At 31.8% G+C, this 21,631-nt stretch overlaps 1 protein-coding gene across 1 annotated transcript; it reads left to right on the plus strand.

Moving 5' to 3' along the window:
• The first annotated feature begins 6,633 nt into the window (after window positions 1–6,633).
• Window positions 6,634–7,605, plus strand: LOC114167560 (uncharacterized). The gene is made up of 3 exons (XM_028052658.2): window positions 6,634–6,851; window positions 7,162–7,226; window positions 7,308–7,605. The coding sequence occupies exons 1-3, from the start codon at window positions 6,776–6,778 to the stop codon at window positions 7,488–7,490; spliced, it is 324 nt and encodes a 107-aa protein (XP_027908459.1). The 5' UTR covers window positions 6,634–6,775; the 3' UTR covers window positions 7,491–7,605.
• Window positions 7,606–21,631: the final 14,026 nt, after the last annotated feature.

Raw genomic sequence — 21,631 nt, forward strand, 5'->3', positions numbered from 1 at the left:
CATAAAACAAAACAAATATATAACATAATCTAATAAAGCATTTGAACAAAATGTATAATATTTTGTAATACAATTTAAAAATATACAAATTATATATAAATACAAATAGTTATAAACAAAATTCAAAATAATTTTTTTATTCTTATCCAAATATTGCTTCTGCAGAGATGTACATATATCTACTCGTGTATAATAAAGTCATCGCATCTCACTACTCAAAAACAAATGCAAAAGTAAGCTATTGAAAATGAATTTTTAACATAGGATAATGATATAAAGGTAACAACTTTGTTAACACATTTCAATTTCAATCAAATACAAACATACAATAATCATATATATCACACATGGATTTAAGGAGGATATCAATTAAGTACGTGATACCAGAGATTAACATTCAATCTAAACGAAGACCTAAATTTACAAGCAAATTGATAAGTGTCTAGAATACGCAAAATTTTCATATAAACTTAACACTTATCATGCTTTCATTGATCATATTTTGTAAGTAAACAACCTATTTTAACTTATAATTATAGAATAAGGTACTAAAAAGAAGAAAAATAAGAAATTGATGGTTTTTTTTTCTTATGATTTTGCAACAATTTCTCGAAGAATTAAAAATGATGCAGCTGAGCCCTAAAGTTCATGGCTGAGCTTCAGTAAGACGGTCAAGAAAGGATCTAGAATATGACTTTTGAAACTGAGCCACAACAAAATTTTGCTCAACACTTAAGGCGGTGCATGGTTGAGCCACAAGGATGTGCTCAACACTTAAGTTGGTGCATGGCTTAGCCACAAGAGAATGTGCTCAAACTTAAAGCGGTGCATGATTGAGCTACAAGAGAATGTGCTTAGCACTTAAGGTGGTGCATGATTGAGCCACAAGAAAATGTGCTTAGCACTTAAGGAGGTGCATGGTTAAGCTCCAAAAGTTAGGCTGAGCACTGCCCAAAAATTTCTATAAATAAAGACCTTTCTCATTAAAAGCATTGAATGGAGACCCAAAAATGTAGCAGTAGGATAGAATGGGGTTTGTGAGGCACGAAGGAGGTGCTCTTAGTGTAAATCTTATGTGTAGATGTTGTTGGAATTACATTGTAATATTCTATGAGTATTTGAACTACCTCTTGTGCATATTTGATGTAATCAATTATGATTCTATTCACTTCTACTTCTTAGGTATTTATCTTTGCTTTCATTCAATTGTTTGTGGTTTGATTTATGCGTAATGATGACTTGATCACTCATCTATTTAACTGGTTTAGATTGAGTTGGGAAATTGTCTCAAACTGTGGTCCACTCAAAATCATACTTGTACTAGCATTTATTTAAGTAGCCAAAGGGAATGCTGGATGAAAGAATCCTACACATTGCACAGATTCATTCAACGAGTCTTGCACATTAAAACAATGATTCATTCTACCAAGAGTTGAGGAATCACACAGGGTTTAAAGTCCTTAGGCTCTAGTGTATTAGGGATGAACCTAGATCTATATAGAAAGAGTACTCCTTGGACATTAAATGATTTGTAAAGTAAGTAAACAGGATGGTAGTGGTGTAGTAGAAGAAGATGAGATATGAAATCAATTCATAGCCCCTAATCCACTAAATCTATCTAATTACTACTATCTATTTTTAGGTGCACTCTCTATCACAAACCAAAGTTCCAAAAATCAAATTACCAATATACTTGCTAAATTCCTATGGTTACGGAAAGTTTTTGATATTACTACATACCGGTACACTTGCTGGAAAATAGTTTTTGAGAAACAGTCATCATAAACCCAAAAATAATTTATCAAGGTAAGTTCATCACAACCTATGTTGCATGTCTACACATGTCAGGATGTGTAAGAACTCCCTCTCAACTTTTCACCACCTCGTATCTTAGTCTATGTGAAACCATTAATGAAATTAGGAGTTCTCTATTACAACATGGGTGTCAATACTTAATACACAAATCAAACAATAATTTGCATAGCATCACATATATCACTAGTGCAAATTGGACCTTTAACATAAAGATATTACCCCGTTCATTTTAAAATCAATATAACATGGTATGTAGTGGCAATTTGTGATATTGAGGATTTGTTACATTGATTATAAGAAGAAGCAATATAATTTAGTATGAATAACATTAGTAATTGAAAGTAACTGATGTAATATAATATTTATGACACACTTTTTTTAATTTAATTTTTTAGGTTTATATTAAATCAGTTATATGACACAAATGATCCAATACCTCCTTATTCCATTCCCTCCACGTGACTTTTCATTTATGTCTTCTTTGTTCTTATTAAAAATTTTTCTTCCATCTCGTTTTGCTCTTCATTTCTTCCATCTCCATTCTACTCTAAAGTTGGTGGTATTGTGAACAACTTTCATTCTCGGTGTTTCATTATTTGTTTCATTTTCACTATAAGTAATAAAAAGTTTTTTTTTTATTCGTGCATCCTCCATTTGTGTTTAACCTAATCGTGCACTACTTTCGTTCCCCTCCTCCATTCCAATGTGTCTCGAACATTCAAACCCTGATGATGTTGCGCCTTACCACCGTTCGCACTCTGCCATTGTTGTTAGACCAATTGTTAACACGTTGTAGCAACCTTAGATCCCAAGGCCCTAAGACCTTCAATGATTTTCTCTCCGTGAAAACCTACATTTTTTGGTAGCCAATCCTCGCATTATTTTTTCATTTTTTTGTGTTTTTCTTTTCATTTTTAATTGAAAATTTTAAATCTATCACTATTTTTGTGTTTTTGACTCACTTTCCTTACTCCAAGCATTGTTCATTTGCAAATGATTGCAATTGGGTTACTTTGTTTTGATCCTTTTGTGATGCAATATTAAAGGTTTATTGTATATGTTAGTATGCAATATTTCTTTTTGTTTTCTTCTAACAATTTCTGCCTTTTTTTAATTTTGAATGTGTTAACTCCTTAACAAGTATACCAAGTTGTACAAATAGTAAACACTAATACTAAGTATCATTTTTTCAAGGGGCTTGTGCAATACTATCCAACTTTACAATTAATAACTTATCTAGACTTAAGAATATTTCCATAATATGTGTTATTGCAACAAAGTAAAACTGTGCATAAAAAAATTAAAAGCAACTTTGGAAGTTTATCATGCTTAGAAGGTGGAAAAGGTTATAAATGAAATGGAATGTTATTTTTAGGATTAGATTTCACTGACCTCACTTTTATGTACTTAATCACTTAACTGCTCTCCATTAAAATGCTAATGTAACCCACAAGTTTACTCAAACTTTAATCCCTTAGTAGAATAAGCCTAGGTTTTCTTCTTAAGAGTTAATTTCTTGAGCTTCCAACAAAAAAACTTGCTTTAGAAATTAGGGTTTAAGACAACTAATGAGTCAAGTTCTCTTCCTAGATACAAGCTTCATTAGCTATATTGTTCCAGTTCTAGATTTGAAAAGATATTTTTCAACACCGAATGAATCACATATCAAATAATGGGTGATCAAACAACAAAAAGTTTTAAGCAAAGAAAGAAGAAACACTAAAATTTAATGGAAAGGCACCCACCCACCCACCTATATATATATATATATATATATATATATATATATATATATATATATATATATATATATATATATATATGTATCACATCAATGCAAGATACATAAAAGTTCAATGATTTACGTCTACCAAAAAAATGATTTTAGCTCTTAATTGTCATGGAAAACCTAATACAAAAGAAAAAATAAAGGAAGAAGATGGAGATAGAAGAAAATATAAGAATAGTTCCCATAAACCCTAACAACTCTCCAAACTCTCCAAGGACTGTATTTCATGATCCCAAACATCCAAAGTTACATCTACTTTAAGGAAACAAGAAGGAATAGGGCAAAACTTTCCACATCAATGCCCAACATAGTCCAATTATCGTCAAGCGCTCTACATCGAATTTAGTCTTTGTGAAGTCAGTGTCCAACAATCTCCCAATTATCGTCAAGCGCTCTACATCGAATTATTAATTCTAACTAATTTCACAACACAAACATTACTTTTCTATTTTAGTATAACCTAGTTATCAAAATATGAATGAATTGCAATGATTTAAAAAAGAAATCGGTTGCATACCATGGCCATACATTGTCAGGCATTTGATTGATTGTCCCACACGCTTAGTCATGTACACATGACGACACCTTATGGAATGCTTTACTTATATCTCTATATTTTTTTAAAAGTCATGTTGAGTCCTTATTGTTTAAAAAGAAAATTGAGTCAATGTCATCTATTCCTTTAAATCAGTTTAACATGGTAATAAAGTAACACATGTCAAAATTTAGGTTATCTTTTATCTATGAAAGTTTCTCTGACTCTTTTTCTAGTTCCATTTTTGTTTTTATCCTCCACTTTTATCCATCTTCCTCCACCTTCCACCACCTTCCTCTACCGTTTACAAGGAACCATTCCATCTTGCTCCTTCCTCCAAAGTACCACAAAAACAGTTCCTCAAACACCTTGTGTGCATCTCTCACGAATCCAAATTTCAAATAGGTAATAACTGATGCAATGTCAACTAACTCATGAATCATTGAAACCCTAAGGGAGAGAGAAAGGGGAAAGGGAGAAAAAGTTGTGGAGAAGAGAGAGGAAGAAAGGGAAAATTGGTGGTGAAAGGTGGACAGTGGAGAAGAGAGGGAGAAAGGAGAAAGGGGATAGGGGATGTGGAAGGTGGTGGGAGGCAGAGAGGGGAAAAAAAAATAAAAAATCATAGGAGTTCGAGAAATAGAAAATTACTTAGACTCTAACACATAAGTTGATTTAACTGAAAGAGACAACATTAGTTCTATTTGAAAAACGAAAAATAAAAATTCAATTGAATAAAAAATTAGATATATAAATAAATAAATAATAAATAATCTAAATAAAAAACCCAACCCAAGTATTAATTATATCTTTAAAAATTACAAAGAACTTTTTAATTTATACTGGTTATTTCCCGTCGGCAAGGAAAAGTAGACGTATTAACTTGCAACTTTTACGTAGGTTAACTCTTAACTTAACCTATTTTTTGATAGTTAAAACGAAGACAAACTATGTTGTTGGACAAACTAAAACAAACAGAAGTTATCAACAATGATAGCACCATATAATGAGAGGATCTTATGTGAGCTAAGTTTTAAATTTATATGTAATAAAAATGTATTTCTTGAAAGGTCATATCAGTATTATAAGTTTAATACATGAATTTCCAAAAACTTTGCCATTTAGGTGCTGGTATAACAAAATTAAAATGGATTACAAAAATAAAAGTATTATATCTTAAAACAACCGTTATTATAATAAATTTAAAAAATGAAAACATGATTAGAAATGGAAGAAACAAAATTCAGAAGCAGCATCTTCCGTAGCTCGTATTTTGTGCGGTTACTTATTGTGTGTCGGTTTATGGAAAACGGAAGGTTCATAATTTATTGATTTAGATGACAACACCACGTTGACCAAAATTCAAGTATAACACTGAAAGCCATATGATTTGTGAATATTGTGACTACATCCCAAAATATTCTTTGCAAATGCTTCTGTGCATGGATTTTATAAAATTTACTCTTCAGAGGTTAATTAAAAAATAAAGAGTAAACTTATACTATAATGGAATTGTTTCCAAAGAAAACTTTGTGATAGAAGGGATTTAAATACAGATCATATCACTCTTTATTATGGTATTCTTTATTATTAAAATATATAATTAAATTAACACTTAAAATTCAAAGAAAAAAAAAGTTATCTATCTACATATGTATCGATTAAATATATTTTTTTTTAATTCTTAAGGAGCTGACTTTTAAGTCTAATTTATATTCTAAAAGAGAGAATTATAAAAGAAAAAGAAGAAATCTGATAAGAGTGACGGGAAAATGGATCCATGTTTCTCAAACTCTTATTTCCTGCATTCGTGTTATGCTTTATTCAACACACTTTCACCCATTTTTCTTCTCTTACTCGCTTCTCTTATTTTGGGTTATTTAATCTTCAGAGCTAGGTTGCTAGTTTTGAATTTTTATAAAGCATTTTAAAAAAATATTGTATTTTGGAACTTACAAAATATTGTGAATAGTTTTTAATGATAATGATCGTTCACCACTTAGAAACTAATTGGTTGGTGTTTTCACCATCTTTTATAACAATTTAATTCTTGAAAATTAACTTATAAAATAATTTTATATTTATTTATATACTATAAATTAGTTTATTATGTGAGATTTTCTCTAACATACATTTCTCATATTGACACATAAACTAGAAATTATAAATAATCCAACAAAAATTCAATAATATAAAAGTTACAATAAATCAAATTAAATTTCAAAAACCTCTAATAACATCTTAAATTTCAAAATCTAAAATTAATCTTATAAATTTGCATGAAATAAAATATACTCCTATTTATATACTATAAATTAACCCAGTGTATCTAATCAAAGTGCAGAAAAATAATTATATGAGTAAAATAATAACTCAATTTTTCACATGTTAAAAGGGAAATGTAATTATTCCATGGGCAATATAGTAATTGTAGTTGACTCTAGAATTCCCCAGGAGTTGGTCACTATGGTCTATCTGTCGGTTATGCTTTCTCTTCATCATTTTCCTCTGTCACGTTGCAGGTTTTACCCTATTTCTTTATTTATTGCTATTAACCCCACTTTTCTCTCTCTCTCTCTCATTATCTCTCCATATATGCTTGCACCCTCTTCAAAGTTTTCCAACAAACAAACACAAAAATGGAAGAAATCACTAAACTAGCTAAACTCTTCTTCATACTCTTGGCCTTCACATTTGCTGCTCAACAAATACAAGGTCATACTCATTATGCAAATGCATTCTTCTTCTTCTTCTTCATCTCCTAATCCATCCACTTGCTTATATATACTCAATTATACTCTCTCTCTGCACCAATCTCTTCCTATGTTTTTGTCCGTTATCTGTTTGTTGTAATGTCTTTTTCTCTTAAAATGCTGAAACATGCTTTCTGTTGCATGTTATTGTCAAGAATTTCTGTTTAGTTATAGCTAATTCAAAAGGGTATCATTGGCATTCAACCTTTTTGGAGAAATCGAAGCTCAATATTTTCTGTGTTTCATCAAATTTCTCACCATTGTTGCTGCAGTCAGTGAAACAGAAGCTAGGGTGTTGTTGGAGTCCTCACAGCCTCAAAGAGATCAAAGAATAAAGGTTAATTATGATCAAACTGAATAAGAAAGGTTTCTTTTTTGATTATTTCCTTGGATTGAACATGTGGAATGATATATATAGGGTGGCAATGAGGCATGGAGAATGATGAAATCATGGAGACCCATGATTGGATCAACAGCACCAACTTGCACTTACAATGAATGTAAAGGATGCAAGTACAAGTGCAGAGCTGAGCAAGTTCCTGTGGAGGGGAATGATCCAATCAATAGCCCCTATCACTATAGATGTGTTTGTCATAGATGATCAAAACCTTGCTTCATTGCTCATTAATGTAATCTTCAGTTCAAGTATATTAAGCACATTTTGGTTTACCTTCATCACTCATCAGCAATTAATACAATCTTCATTTCTTTTCTAAGTTTCCATTATCATCTTCTTCCCAATTATCAGCTCAAAAAGCTCACAACTATACCAGTTAATCACGGATGTGATTATAATTAGTGATATATGATTAATAGTATAATGCATTGCTATTACAATATTTTTTTTAACCTTTTTATCCTATTATTTATTTATTTATTTATTATATTGAATTTGGTATTTTTTTTAATCAAAATATCTTAACTTATAAAACCTAATAAGATAGCTTATTCCTATCAATTGACCATAGCCGTAAAATGGGAATATTTTTTAAACTGGACCACTTTTTGAATTTATTAAGTTAAATAGACCTCTTGAAACATGGGAGTTTTTTTTAAACTGGACCACTTTTTAAATTTTTTAAGTTCAATATACATCTTGAAATATTATTTAGTCAAATAAACCATTTTATTGTACACAGTACAAATTCGTTTCAAAATGAAACGTAATCTTTTATTATTTTTTCGTATTTTATTATTTTTTCGTATCTCTTGTCAGAATTCGGCTCTCTGGGAGACGAATTCTAGGCAGAGTTTTTTTCCCCCTAATTTTGAAAAGTTAAAAAAAAATTAAAAATCATTTTGCTTATCAAAATTTTAAAACCAAAAGTAGTAAGTAGTTTATTATAAATTTAAAATTTTGTTATTTGTGAGGTGAATTTGAAACTAAAAAGATATATTCGATTTACTTTTTATAAATAAGTTAGGAGTAAACAATTTGAAGAGTAAAAGTATTAAATAAGATAATTTAAATATATGTGGTAATTATGATAATAATATATTACATGTGTTTTATGTAAAATTAAATTTGAGAGATGTAATATTTATTTGATTAAAAAAATGTATGTAATAAAATTTCATGTGTAATTAGTTAGAAAAATGAAATTAAATATTTAAAAATAAAATTATTGTAAAGTTAAAAATGAGGTAATATGAATATGTAAAAAGTTTAGATTTATTTATAAAAAAATATTTATAGGAAGTACAAAAAAAAAATTTAAGTTATATAGTACAAAAATTAATTTTTATAGAGATTTTAAATATAGAAAAATATAGATGTCTATTGTAATTACATTGAAGTGCTTATGAATCCAAACAAATGAATTGCCTTGCCTTTTGTCCCAAAATAATGGTACAACACCTGTTACACATATGTGGTAAGTCTTGTGCAAATAAGTGGTGAGCTGAAAAGGACTTTTTGTTCAGGTTTTCGAAAACTTGGAAAACAAAACATACCATGCTTGATGTATTTGGTATGAACTATAGTAATTACATTCAATTAGTTGTGAACCCAAACTATTGAATTGTCTTGCCTACCGATCCAAATAAATGACATACAACCCTCCACCCATATATGGTAAGCCCTACGCAAATAAGTGGGGAGCTAAGAAGAACTTTTTGTATATGTTTTTGAAAACTCGAAAACTTACAGGCATCATGTTTGATGTACTTAGTATGGACCATAGTAATTAATTTAAGTGCTTATGAACCCAAACTATTGAATTGCCTCGCCTACTGTCCCAAATAAATCCCATAGCACCTGTCACACATAAGTGGTAAATCCTGTGCAAATAAGTGGGGAGCGGAGAATAGTTTTTTGTACAGGTAATCAAAAATTTCAAAAATTACGCACACCGTGTTTGATGTACTTGATTTCGACCATATAAACATTTATAGATATTTTAAATATAGAAAAATAGTGAAATTTTTAATAGAATTAAAAAAAAATAGAGAAAGTATAAAATATTGTTAAAAAATAAGTTGAAGATGAATACAAAGAAATGAACATGCATGCATTAAATACATTAAGTAATGGTACATGGAACACACTTTGTTAAATGAAACATAATTAACAGTGAGAAGTGGATGCCCCAACATTGTTCGAACATGCTCTTTTGGTGTGTCCTAGTGTTTAGTAGTATGAACAATTTTTGGATCGATCATGTTGCTCCCTTAAGTCTATCTCTGTTCTTATCCTACTTGACTTAGGTCTACCCTTTGATGTTCTTTTCAGTTGTGGATTTGGACGTAGTTTTTGGACAGTGTAAGGAGGCCAATAATCTTCATTTCTTAGTTCACCAAACAAGCCTTTGTATACTTGAGCCACTTGGTCCAATCAATACACAGGTGCAATGTACTTTTAAAAATCGTGGTGTGCATATTTGCATGCAACAAGCACATGTGAGCATGGTAAGTGTAGTTTTTGGAATTTACCACAGTACACCATAATTAATCTAAGCGGATTGTAAATCTTCCTTGGATGTTTCTACTATAAAAAATATGGTGCTCCTTCTGTCAAAAGAAAGCATTGTATGAGTGTTTGCCTTAGATTGTGCATCATCCAATGTCTATGCTACAACTATCATGGTTGTGACTTGTCTACCTCTATTGGTGAAGATTTTGTTGCAACGGGTGTATGTTGTGATCATAACCAACATTCCCAGATGTAGCTAATTATTATCATCCAGAACAACAACCACAAAGAACAAAAAAACCATCACCACAAACCACATTCACAGATGGAAGTAGTCATTATAATCCACACCATGAACAATACATGACACTTTAACACAACCTACGATGGCCAACCCAAGACAATTATTTACATCGAGTTCAATTGATTTCGTACGTAACTTGTTTGTTGTTGATCTTAACACCCCACCTTCTACCAACACTTACATGCAATATATGCATCCAACAAACTTTGATAATGGGGTTGGGAGTACGTATGTTCCATTTCAAACCACTTCACAACCATTGTATTTTTATAATGATGCAGGTTCATTATTTTATGCATATTAGGGTGAATAAGGTGAACAACAACAGGAACCACCTTCAGAGGAAGAAGCACAAACACACCTCAAACAAGGGAGGAACCCCACTCGAAACAGGCAGTGACCCCGATGTGGAACTGGACACCATTATTGGATTGAATTACAAACATTAAATTTTAGTGTTTAATGTTGTTATCTAGCCAATGATAGATGACTATCCCTAGATTCCATACAAGAAGAACTTGAAGATGAACCTTTACAATTCAAAGGACCCATGACACGGACAAGGAGCAAGAGATTGGAAAATCACATCTATTCAAGACTCTTGATACTACAAGCAACTGCAAGTGGAAATTCAAAGGATATGAAGATCATGGCTTGGAGCACTCTTGAAGGATAGTTATTAGGAAATTAATTTATATTTTTAAACTTTGGGTTTTCTTTTAGAAAATAAGTTATGTTTTTAGGCTTTGGGCTTTCTTTTATAAATTAGTTTATGTTTTGGTTTGGGCCTTCTTATAGGGTTCTTAGGTTTTCTTAAACTCATGTGCCTATATATAGAGGTACCAAAACCTATTGGAGACACTTTTAGTCATATATTGAATTTGATTTCATTAAAGAGAGGTTTCTCTTTGTTCTCGACTTAGGCCTTCGGTTCTTATCAAAGATTAACATCTTTGTGGCGAATCTTCACTTGACTTATCAATCTCCTAGATTGTGGCATCCTCCTTCTTTGTCTTATTCCACATTCTTCTCTGATTTATTCGTGTCGTGGCTCTTAAGGATTCAAATTCAGAAACGATCATACTCTTTCCTGGATAGGATCGTATCATCTGGTATCTAGAGCAAGGTTCTGGTTTGAATTTCCTCTTCTATGTTATTTTTCTGTCATATAAAAAAAATTAAATTACAATTTTTCTTTGTTTGCTTGTTCTATGTTTTGTTTTAAATTTTGTTGGTTTCATTTGTAAGGAGTAAAACCCTAAGATTGTTTCCATTTTGGTTGAATTTTGTTTTTCTTTGGCGTATTTTTTTTCTTCTTTTCTGCTCTTTGTTTAAATTGTGTATTTCTACATTTGATTCGTGGAAATTATTTGTTATTGTGTTTGGGATTTGCAAGTGCACTTAGTTTGATTTACATGAGTATGAGGGTTTGAATGATCAATTGTTAAGTTTGTTTTTGTGTTGAACTGCAAAAAAAAAAAAAACAAAAAACATATTGTGGATCAAGTACAAAGGAAACAAATATATATTAAAAAAAGTAATAAAAAAAGAAGGATCCAAAAAAAATGGAGGAGGAGTTCAACACAATTTTTATTGCAATTTAATTGTGGTTTATTGATATCTACTTGCAATCACTCTTTCTCTTAAAGTCTTCGTGTTGTCTCATTTAAATCTCTTTGGTAGTCCTATTATTTTCTAATTTTAATTTTCATATTTTGTGTTTTTAAAATTCCTTGAAGTTTTGTCTAGAGTTTTATATTTTATTTCACCTTTTGAGTCAAGACTTAGATCTCGCAATGCTTTTCACGTTTTTTGTTCACTCTCTGCTTAAGTTACTGGAGTTATTTGCCAAGGCCTAAAGGGAATTTAAGTGGTAAAAGACAAAAGAGTACGTTAAAGAAAAAGCATATATGTGTGATACACGAGTGGAAAATTGAGTGAAACACTTATTAGAGTGGTGAGGTCCAAAAAAAATATTATTGCTAACATTTGCTTGCAGGACATGACTTCTTCCCAGAATAGTGATCTTGTATCACCTAAGACTGCGACACTCATGGTTGCACTTGATAAGCTCACATTACAAATGAATGAAATGCAACAACACAATCAACAACAGTTCGAAAGGCTCCAAAAGTCTAATGAAGATGTGAGCGTGAGATTAGAGGGGGTGGAGAGAAGAAGAAGAAGGAGACATGATGATTCAGACCATTCTTCTCATAATGATGAAGCGAAACATATTGTTAGGCCACAGAGAGGCTAAAGACGAGAGGTATTTGGGAACCACATGCTTAGGAGGGATAATGATGAGGAGGAGCATGGTTTTAAGCCAAGGAAAGGCCAAAGACGAGAGGAGTTCGGGAACCACACACCTCGAAGAGATAAGCTGTGGAGGAAGATTATAATTCCTAAATTTAATGAAGCTAATGACCCGGAAGCCTACCTGGCATGGGAAATGAAGCTTCACCAAATCTTTAACTCTTACGATTATGAAGATGATGATAAGGTGCTTATGGCTTCCTTGGAGTTTGAAGGCTATGCTATGAATTGGTGGAATCAAATCACCATGGACATAACTAGAAGAAGGCGGTTGCCAATTTCTACATGGGAACAATTAAAGGTAGCTATGAAGGAAAGATTTGTGCCTCCTTATTATAAAGAAGTCATCTTCAACAAATTACAAAGACTTACACAGGGAAATAAGAGTGTTGAAGAGTATGTTCAAGAGATGGAGGTCACCTTGATGAAAACTGAAGTGGAAGAAACATATATGGCTACAATGGCTAGATTCTTGAATGGATTAAATAGGGAGATTCAAGATGTGGTGGAAATGCACCATTATGAGACCTTGAAGGATCTTATTCACCAAGCCACCAGAGTGGAACAACAACTCAAGAGAAGAAGTGCCTATAGGAAGTCATCCACCTCATGGAGAGATAAGGAGAAATATAAGAAGGAGGGAGTTACTTCTACCATTCCTAAATCTAAGGAGAAGGAGTCCCCAAATGGTAAAGTAACTTCTCAAGCTAGTAATGATGATTCTTGACGTTCTAGTGCAATAAAATGTTTTAAATGTTTGGGTAGAAGACATATCGTAGTTGAATGTCCCAACAGAAGAATTATGATGTTGTTGGCAAATGGTGAGTACATTAGTAAGCATTCCGCGGGTGAATCATCTAGTAGTGGTGAGGAGCAAAAGGAGTGTGAAGTCCCCACTTTGGAGGGAGATCTCTTGATGGTTAGGCGATTGTTGGGTAGTATGAATAAGGAGGAAGATGAAACTCAGAGAAGAAATATTTTTCATTCTTGATGTATGGTTATGGGAAAGATGTGTTCCCTCATCATTGATGAAGGTAGTTGTACAAATATAGCAAGTAAACGGCTCGTGGAGAAGCTCAATTTGATGACATTTATACACCTTAGTCCTTATGCTTTGTAATGGTTGAGTGAGGATGGAGAATTGGTGGTAGATAAGCAGGTGAGCATTGCTTTTTCTATCGGTAAATATGTTGATGAGGTAGTATGTGATGTGGTACCTATGGAGGCGAGTCACTTACTGTTGGGGAGGCCTTGGCAATATGATAGAAAGGTAACCCATGATGGTCTAGCCAATAAGTATTCTTTCCTGTTTAAGGGGCAAAAGGTGTCCCTAACACCTTTATCTCCTAGAGAGGTTTGTGAGGATCAACTTAAGATGCGAGTGAAAAGATAGCAAGAGCGAAAAGAAGGAAGAGAGAAAATTCCAGAAAAAGACAAAAAAAAGGAAAGTAAAAAAGTAAAGAGTGATAAAAGTCTTTTATTGAGAGAAAAAGAGCTCAACAGAGCATTGCTTTCAAAATAACCCTTATATTTGCTTATGCCTAACAATATTTGTTTGTCTTCTGTACAAGCTTCTTTGTCTTTAGGTATGGAACAACTTCTCAAAGAATATGATGATGTCTTTCCTCAAGACATCCCTCATGGTTTACCTCCTCATAGGGGTATTGAGCATAATATAGATCTCATTCCAGGTGCACCCCTTCTTAATAGGCCAACCTATAGGAGTAATCTAGAAGAAACCAAAGAGATACAAAAACAAGTGGAGAAACTTTTGGAAAAAGGATGGATTCAGGAAAGTTTGAGTCCCTATGCTATGCCAATAATTCTGGTACCTAAGAAAGATGGATCGTGGAGGATGTGTAGTGACTGTAGAGCCATCAACAATATCACTATAAGGTACCACCATCCTATCCCTAGACTTAATGACTTGCTTGATGAAATGCATGGTGCTTGTTATTTTTCCAAAATAGATTTAAAAAGCGGTTATCATCAAATAAAGATGAGAGCTGGAGATGAATGGGAAACTACTTTTAAAACTAAATTTGGCTTGTATGAATGGATGGTTATGCCTTTTGGGTTAACCAATGCACCTAGCACCTTTATGCGATTAATGAACCATGTGTTGAGGAATTTCATTGGTAAATTTGTGGTTGTATATTTTGATGATATTTTAATATATAGCAAAACACTTGATTCGCACATGGGCCACGTAAAGGAAGTTCTAGAAGTACTGAGGCGGGAGAAACTATATGCCAATAAGGATAAATGCATTTTTTTGTACACATGAATTGTTTTCCTGGGGTTTGTAGTTAGCTCAAAAGGGGTACAAGTTGATGAGGAAAAAGTCAAATCCATTAGGGACTGGCTCATTCCTAAGAATGCAAGTGAGGTACGAAGTTTTTATGGCTTGGCTAATTTCTATAGGAGGTTTGTCAAGGATTTTAGCACCATAGCATCTCCACTAAATGAACTTGTTAAGAAAGATGTGGGGTTTAAGTGGGGAAAGGAACAACAAGATGATTTTGATAGTCTCAAATACAAACTCACACATGTACCTATCTTAGCTTTACCAAATTTTGACAAATCCTTTGAGATAGAGTGTGATGCTTCAAACATGGGCATAGGCGATGTTCTCTAGTAGGAAGGGCATCCTATAGCCTATTTCAGTGAACGATTGAAAGGGGCGGTTGGAAACTATTCCACTTATGACAAAGAGTTATATGCCCTTGTTAGAGCTTTGCATACTTGGCTACATTATTTGCTTCCTAAGAAATTTGTAATTCATAGTGATCATGAATCCCTTAAATATCTTAAGAGCCAAGGTAAACTTAATAAAAGACATGCTAAATGGGTAGAATTTATTGAACAATTTCCTTATGTTGTTAAGCATAAATTAGGTAAGGCAAATGTTGTGGCTGATGCATTATCTAGGATGCATGCATTATTATCTATGCTTGAAACTAAAATCCTTGGTTTTGAACTATTTAAGGAATTGTATGTGGATGACCATGATTTTGGTGAGATCTATACAAGTTGTGAAAAAGGAGCTTTTAAATATTTTTTCAAGCATGATGCATTTCTTTTCAAAGGAACAAAGTTGTGTGTGCTTAAAGGGTCAATGAGGGAATTATTTGTAAAAGGAGCTCATGAAGGGGGCTTAATGCGACATTTTGGGGTACAAAAGACCTTAGACATGTTGCATGATCATTTCTTTTGGCCTCACATGAAACATGATGTGCACTCTTTTTATAATAAATATATCACTTGTAAGCGTGCTAAATCTAAGTCTATGCATCATGGGATGTTTATGCCCTTACCTGTTCCTAACTCTCCTTGGACCGATATTTCTATGGATTTTGTTTTGGGTCTCCCAAGGTCCAAAGGGGGAAAAGATTCTGTTTTTGTTGTGGTTGATAGGTTCTCAAAGATGGCCCACTTCATTCCTTGCCACAAGAGCGATGATGCCAATCATGTGGCCAATTTATTTTTCAAAGAAGTGGTAAGATTACATGGCCTTCCACGAAGCATTGTCTCAGATAGGGATGTCAAATTTGTTAGCTATTTTTGGAAGGTCTTGTGGGGTAAGTTAGGTACAAAGCTTCTATTTTGTACAACTTGTCATCCTCAAACAAATGGCTGGACAGAAGTGGTAAATAGAACTCTTTCGCAACTCCTTAGATGTTTTGTAAACAAAAATTTGAAAACTTGGGAGGAGTGGTTACCTCATGTGAAGTTTGCTTATAATAGGGTAGTTCATTCTACTACTCAGATGTCTCCTTTTGAGGTAGTATATGGTTTTAATCCTTTAACTCCATTAGATTTGTGACCTTAACCTGATATTGATTCTATGACTAACAAAGATGGACTTGCCAAAGCAACCTTTGTCAAGAACTTGCATAAAGAGGTAAAGGCCCAAATAGAAAAAAAGATGGAGAAGTTAGCCTCTAAGGCTAACCACGGGAGGAAGCAGATCAAGTTTGAACCTGGCGATTGGGTGTGGGTTCACTTTAGGAAGGAGAGATTTCCTTCTAAAAGGAAATCTAAACTTTTACCAAGAGGAGATGGACCATTTCAAGTTCTTAAAAGAATCAATGACAATGCATATGTTGTTGATCTACTTGAAGATTATGGGGTAAGCTTTAGTTTCAATATTAATGATTTGTCTCCATTTGATGTAGGTCCGAAATTGAGGACAACTTCAATTCAAGAAGGAGGGAATGATAGAGGACTATCCCTAAATTCCATACAAGAAGAACATGAAGATGAACCTTTACAATTCAAAGGACCTATGATCAGGGCAAGAAGCAAGAGATTGGAAAATCACATCTATTCAAGACTCTTGATACTACAAGCAACTGCAAGTGGAAATTCAAAGGATATGAAGATCATGACTTGGAGCACTCTTGAAGGATAGTTATTAGGAAATTAATTTATATTTTTAAATTTTGGGTTTTCTTTTAGAAAATAAGTTATGTTTTTGGGCTTTGGGATTTTTTTTTTATAAATTAGTTTATGTTTTGGTTTGGGCCTTCTTGTAGGGTTCTTAGGTTTTCTTAAACTCATGTGCCTATATATAGAGGTACCAAAAACTATTAGAGACACTTTTAGTCATATATTGAATTTGATTTCATTAAAGAGAGGTTTCTCTTTGTTCTTGGCTTAGGCCTTCGGTTCTTATCAAAGATTAACATCTTTGTGGCAAATCTTCACTTGACTTATCAATTTGCTAGATTGTGGCGTCCTCCTTCTCTGTCTTATTCCACGTTCTTCTCTGATTTATTCGTGTCGTGCCTCTTGAGGATTCAAATTCAGAAACGATCATACTCTTTCCTGGATAGGATCGTATCAGCCAAGATATTTTCTATATGCAATGAATGTTAAACTTTGTTTGATAAATAAAAAACTTTCTTTTAATATATGTGGATTATTTGTTCACTGTTAAGTAAGGTTGTTGGTGGTGTTTTTTACTAACTTTTGTAACACCTAACTTATAAAGTATGCCTTTTGAAGTGATTATATTGCGTTTAGTGGAAAAAAAATACTTGACAAAAGAATGCCTATCATATTTTTGTAATATTCACAACAGCCCAATAAAGGTGCAAAATTCATAGCATTGCACTATTTTCACCCTGAAGTAAGGTTCTTAGTGGTGTTTTTTACTACCTTTCATAACTCCTAACTTATTTTGTATGCTTTTTGAAGTGATTCTATTACATTCAGTGGAAAAAAATACTTAAAAAAACAATGATTATCATATTTTTATAACATTTAGAATAGGCTAATAAGGGTGCAAAGTTCATAGTGGTGTCATTAAGAAAGTTGTCTGCAATGAAGATTTTTTGGACCACTAATGGTATTTAGTTCTTATCTAGCACATATGTCACTAAAATTTGTAAATAACAACATTAACTAATGTCATTGGGTCACTAATTCGTAAAAAAGAATGCTTATCAGGTTTGTTACATAACTGGTAAACATTGCACAAATAATTGGGGAGCAACTCAAGAGTTTTTGTACAAATTAAATAAACATGTGTCCAATAAAGGTTATTTGGACCACTAATGGTTTGTAGTTCTTATCTACCACATATGTGACTACAATTAACAAATAACAAGGTTAACTACTTCCATTAGGTTACTTGGTTTGCGAAAAAAGATGCTTATCACATATGTGTGACAAGTGCTATGGGGGTTATTTGGGACAATAAACAAGATCATTCAATAGTTTGGGTTCGTAAACACTTCAATGTAATTACTATGGTTCATACTAAGTACATCAAACATGATGTATATCACTTTCTGAGTTTTCGAAAACTTGTACAACAAGTATTTCCCTAGCTCCTCACTTATTTGCGCAGGGGTTACCATATATGGGTGAGAGGTGATGTGCCATTTATTTGGGAAAATAGGCAAAACAATTCAACATTTTGGGTTCATAAACACTTCAATGTAATTATTATGGTCCATACTAAGTACATCAAATATGTTGTCGGTAAGTTTCTGAGTTTTCGAAAACTTCTACAAAATAAACTTTCTTAGCTCCCTACTTATTTGTGCAAGGATTACCATATATGGGTGAGAGGTGGTATGTCATTTCGGGGATAATAGGCAAGACAATTCAATAGTTTGGGTTCCTAAGAGCTTCAATGTAATTACTATGATTCATACCATGTACATCAAGCATGGTATGTGTTATTTTCCAAGTTTTCGAAAACTTGAACAAAAAGTCCTTTTCAACTCACCACTTATTTGCACAAGACTTACTAGATATGTGTAACAAGTGTTGTACCATTATTTTGGGACAAAAGGCAAGACAATTCATTTGTTTGGGTTCATAAACACTTCAATATAATTATTATAATCCATACCAAGTACATCTATATTTTTCTATATTTAAAATCTCTATAAAAATTAATTTTTGTACTATATAACTTAAAATTTTTATTTTTGTACTTTCTATAAATATTTTTTTATAAATAAATCTAATTTTTTTACATATTCATATTACCTCATTTTTAACTTTACATTAATTTTATTTTTCAATATTTAATTTCATTTTTCTAACTAATTACACATGAAATTTTATTACATATATTTCTTTAATCAAATAAATATACATCTCTCAAATTTAATTTTACATAAAACAATCATGTAATATATTATTCTCATAATTTTCCTATTATCATAATTACCATATATATTTAAATTATCTTATTTAATACTTTTACTCTTCAATTGTTTACTCCTTATACTTATTTATAAAAAATAAATCAAATATATCCTTTTAGTTTCAAATTCACCTCATAATAACAAAATTTTAAATTTATAAGAAACTACTTACTACTTTTAATAAACAAAAAGTTTTAAAAATTTGATAAGCAAAAATTATGAATAATTTGTAAATTATTCATAATATCTGAAATATGATTAGACCTAATCATAAAATAGTCACTTATCATATGGAATAAGCGATCATGAATTAATATAATTAACTTATCTTTAATACCTGAGTGATTTGGTATCTAACTATAATAGTATATCATTATTAATGTGACTAATTATATAAAAATATAAGTTTTTTTATAAAATTCTTATAATTTTTCAAAATCAATATATTTTGAAAATAGAGTAAAAGAACCTAAGAGAAAATCTAATATCAATTATGGTTACTTTTAGTTATTGAAATATCCAACGTGGTTAAAGTGATTTTAGTTAATATTAATTACAATAACAATTTTGTATTATTATATTAACTTTTTTTTGTGAAATAAAATTATTGAGGTTTATAATAGTAGCATTTGGTGGTAAAAAGAAAATAGTACAATATGGTACGAAATACTTTATGTGTAAAGGTGTCACGAATGACATTTTAACCAATAAAAGGACGGTCATATGAATGGAGAGAGAAAATAAATTGTTCCATAAGAAGACAAAATGACCTTCTGGCATTATTTTTTTTAGATATAATTATTGATTTGGTTTTTTAATGTTTTTTTAGTTTAATTTAGTTTTTATATTATTGATTGGTTCAATTTAATATTTCAACTATTAAAGAGGATTCAATTTGTTCTCTATGTTAAGTTAAGTTAGAATAAACACCATATTCGTATCGGACATGTGTAAAACCATAAAATTTTTTATTTTTTTATTTTGTTTTAATTTTAAATTTTTTTTTTCTAAAAATTTATAAACTGTCATTGTCAGGTTATTGTCGTGCCATGTGCCAGTTTACAGTCATGACTAGGGATGACAAAAATATCCGCGTCCGTATATATCCGCGGATAAAATCTGTGGCGGATACTTGCTACCCACGAATATTTATTACCCACAGGTAGCAGGTATTTTAATACCCGCTTATAAACGGGTCGGGTACGGGTATCATACTATCCGTACCCGCGAGTACCCGTTACCTGTAAAAAATTAAAATTAAAATTTAATTTATATTTTACTAAGTTAAATTTAATTAAAATTAAAATTAACAGTATATTTTATTATGTCAAATTTAATTATAATTAAAATTTAATTTAATTTATATTTTATTTTTATAACTTTATATTAAAAAATTTATAAAATATATATTTTTTAAAATATTTACGGGTATCAGGTATCCACGGGTACCCGCGGGTTTTAAAAATATCCGCGGATATATTTTAAGCGGATACCCGGCGGATAAACGGGTGGGTAGCGAGCGGATTTTTTTTTGGCGGGTCGGGTTGCGGGTAGGCACTATCCGTGCCTGACCCGATCCGTTGTCATCCCTAGTCATGACACGTAACAGTGGTAATAATTGTTTTCAATTTAGTACTTTATTTAAATTTTTTATTCAATTTAGTATCCCAATTCTTTAAAACAATCAAATTTTGTCCTTTCCAATTTGAGAGAAAATTAGTAAATAAATTTAATTATAACTTATATCTACATGTTAAAATAATTGGGTTTAATCATGCCTTTGGTCCCCATTTTGGAGGCAAAATCTCAATTTAGTACCCTTATTTATAGAAGTCTCAATTTGGTCCCTTTTTTTATTAAAATGTCTCAAATGTGCTATTTCTGTTAAGTTGGACTAGACGCCGTTAACTGAACAGTGACGTGGCAATGTTGACCAGTGGTGGAACTGTGACAAGGAACAATGACGTGGAAGGGGATTTTTTTAAAAAAAATAATAGTGAAATAAAATTAGAATTAGGGTTTCCTTCAACCTCCATCACACATTTCTCTCTCTCCCACACTCTCTCTACGTACTGAATTGGGGAATCTGGGGAAAATGTTCGTGGTATGGTACTGTGTTTAATTGTTTATGCATAATAATTTCATTTTTCTGATATACTCCACTGTTAATCTCTCCCTACATAAACACTCAAAACACTTCATCACCTTTCTCTAAATCTTCACTTTTTCTCCACTTTTCTCTCATTTCTAATCTGCACTTTCTCTCTTCTTCTCCTTCTTTATTTACTTCTTTTATTCTTTTCTGTTTCCATGTTTTTTCCACTCCTATTTTTCTTCTTTGCTTCATGTTAAATTCCTCTCAAATTCATTAATAGATTCTACATATGAACAACTTCACAAACATTAACCTGAAGCCAAGGGCGAATGAATTAACACATCGGGTACATATCAAAATTGTTTAATTTTCAAAATGAACTATTTGTACCTGTGAAAGAAGAGTACTTTGAATCGCCACCACCATCCTCCTCATCGTCGCCAACGTT

The sequence above is a fragment of the Vigna unguiculata genome, chromosome 10 (assembly GCF_037176805.1).
Source record: "Vigna unguiculata cultivar grain cowpea cultivar isolate G323 ecotype 2 chromosome 10, ASM3717680v1, whole genome shotgun sequence".
NCBI lineage: Eukaryota > Viridiplantae > Streptophyta > Magnoliopsida > Fabales > Fabaceae > Vigna > Vigna unguiculata.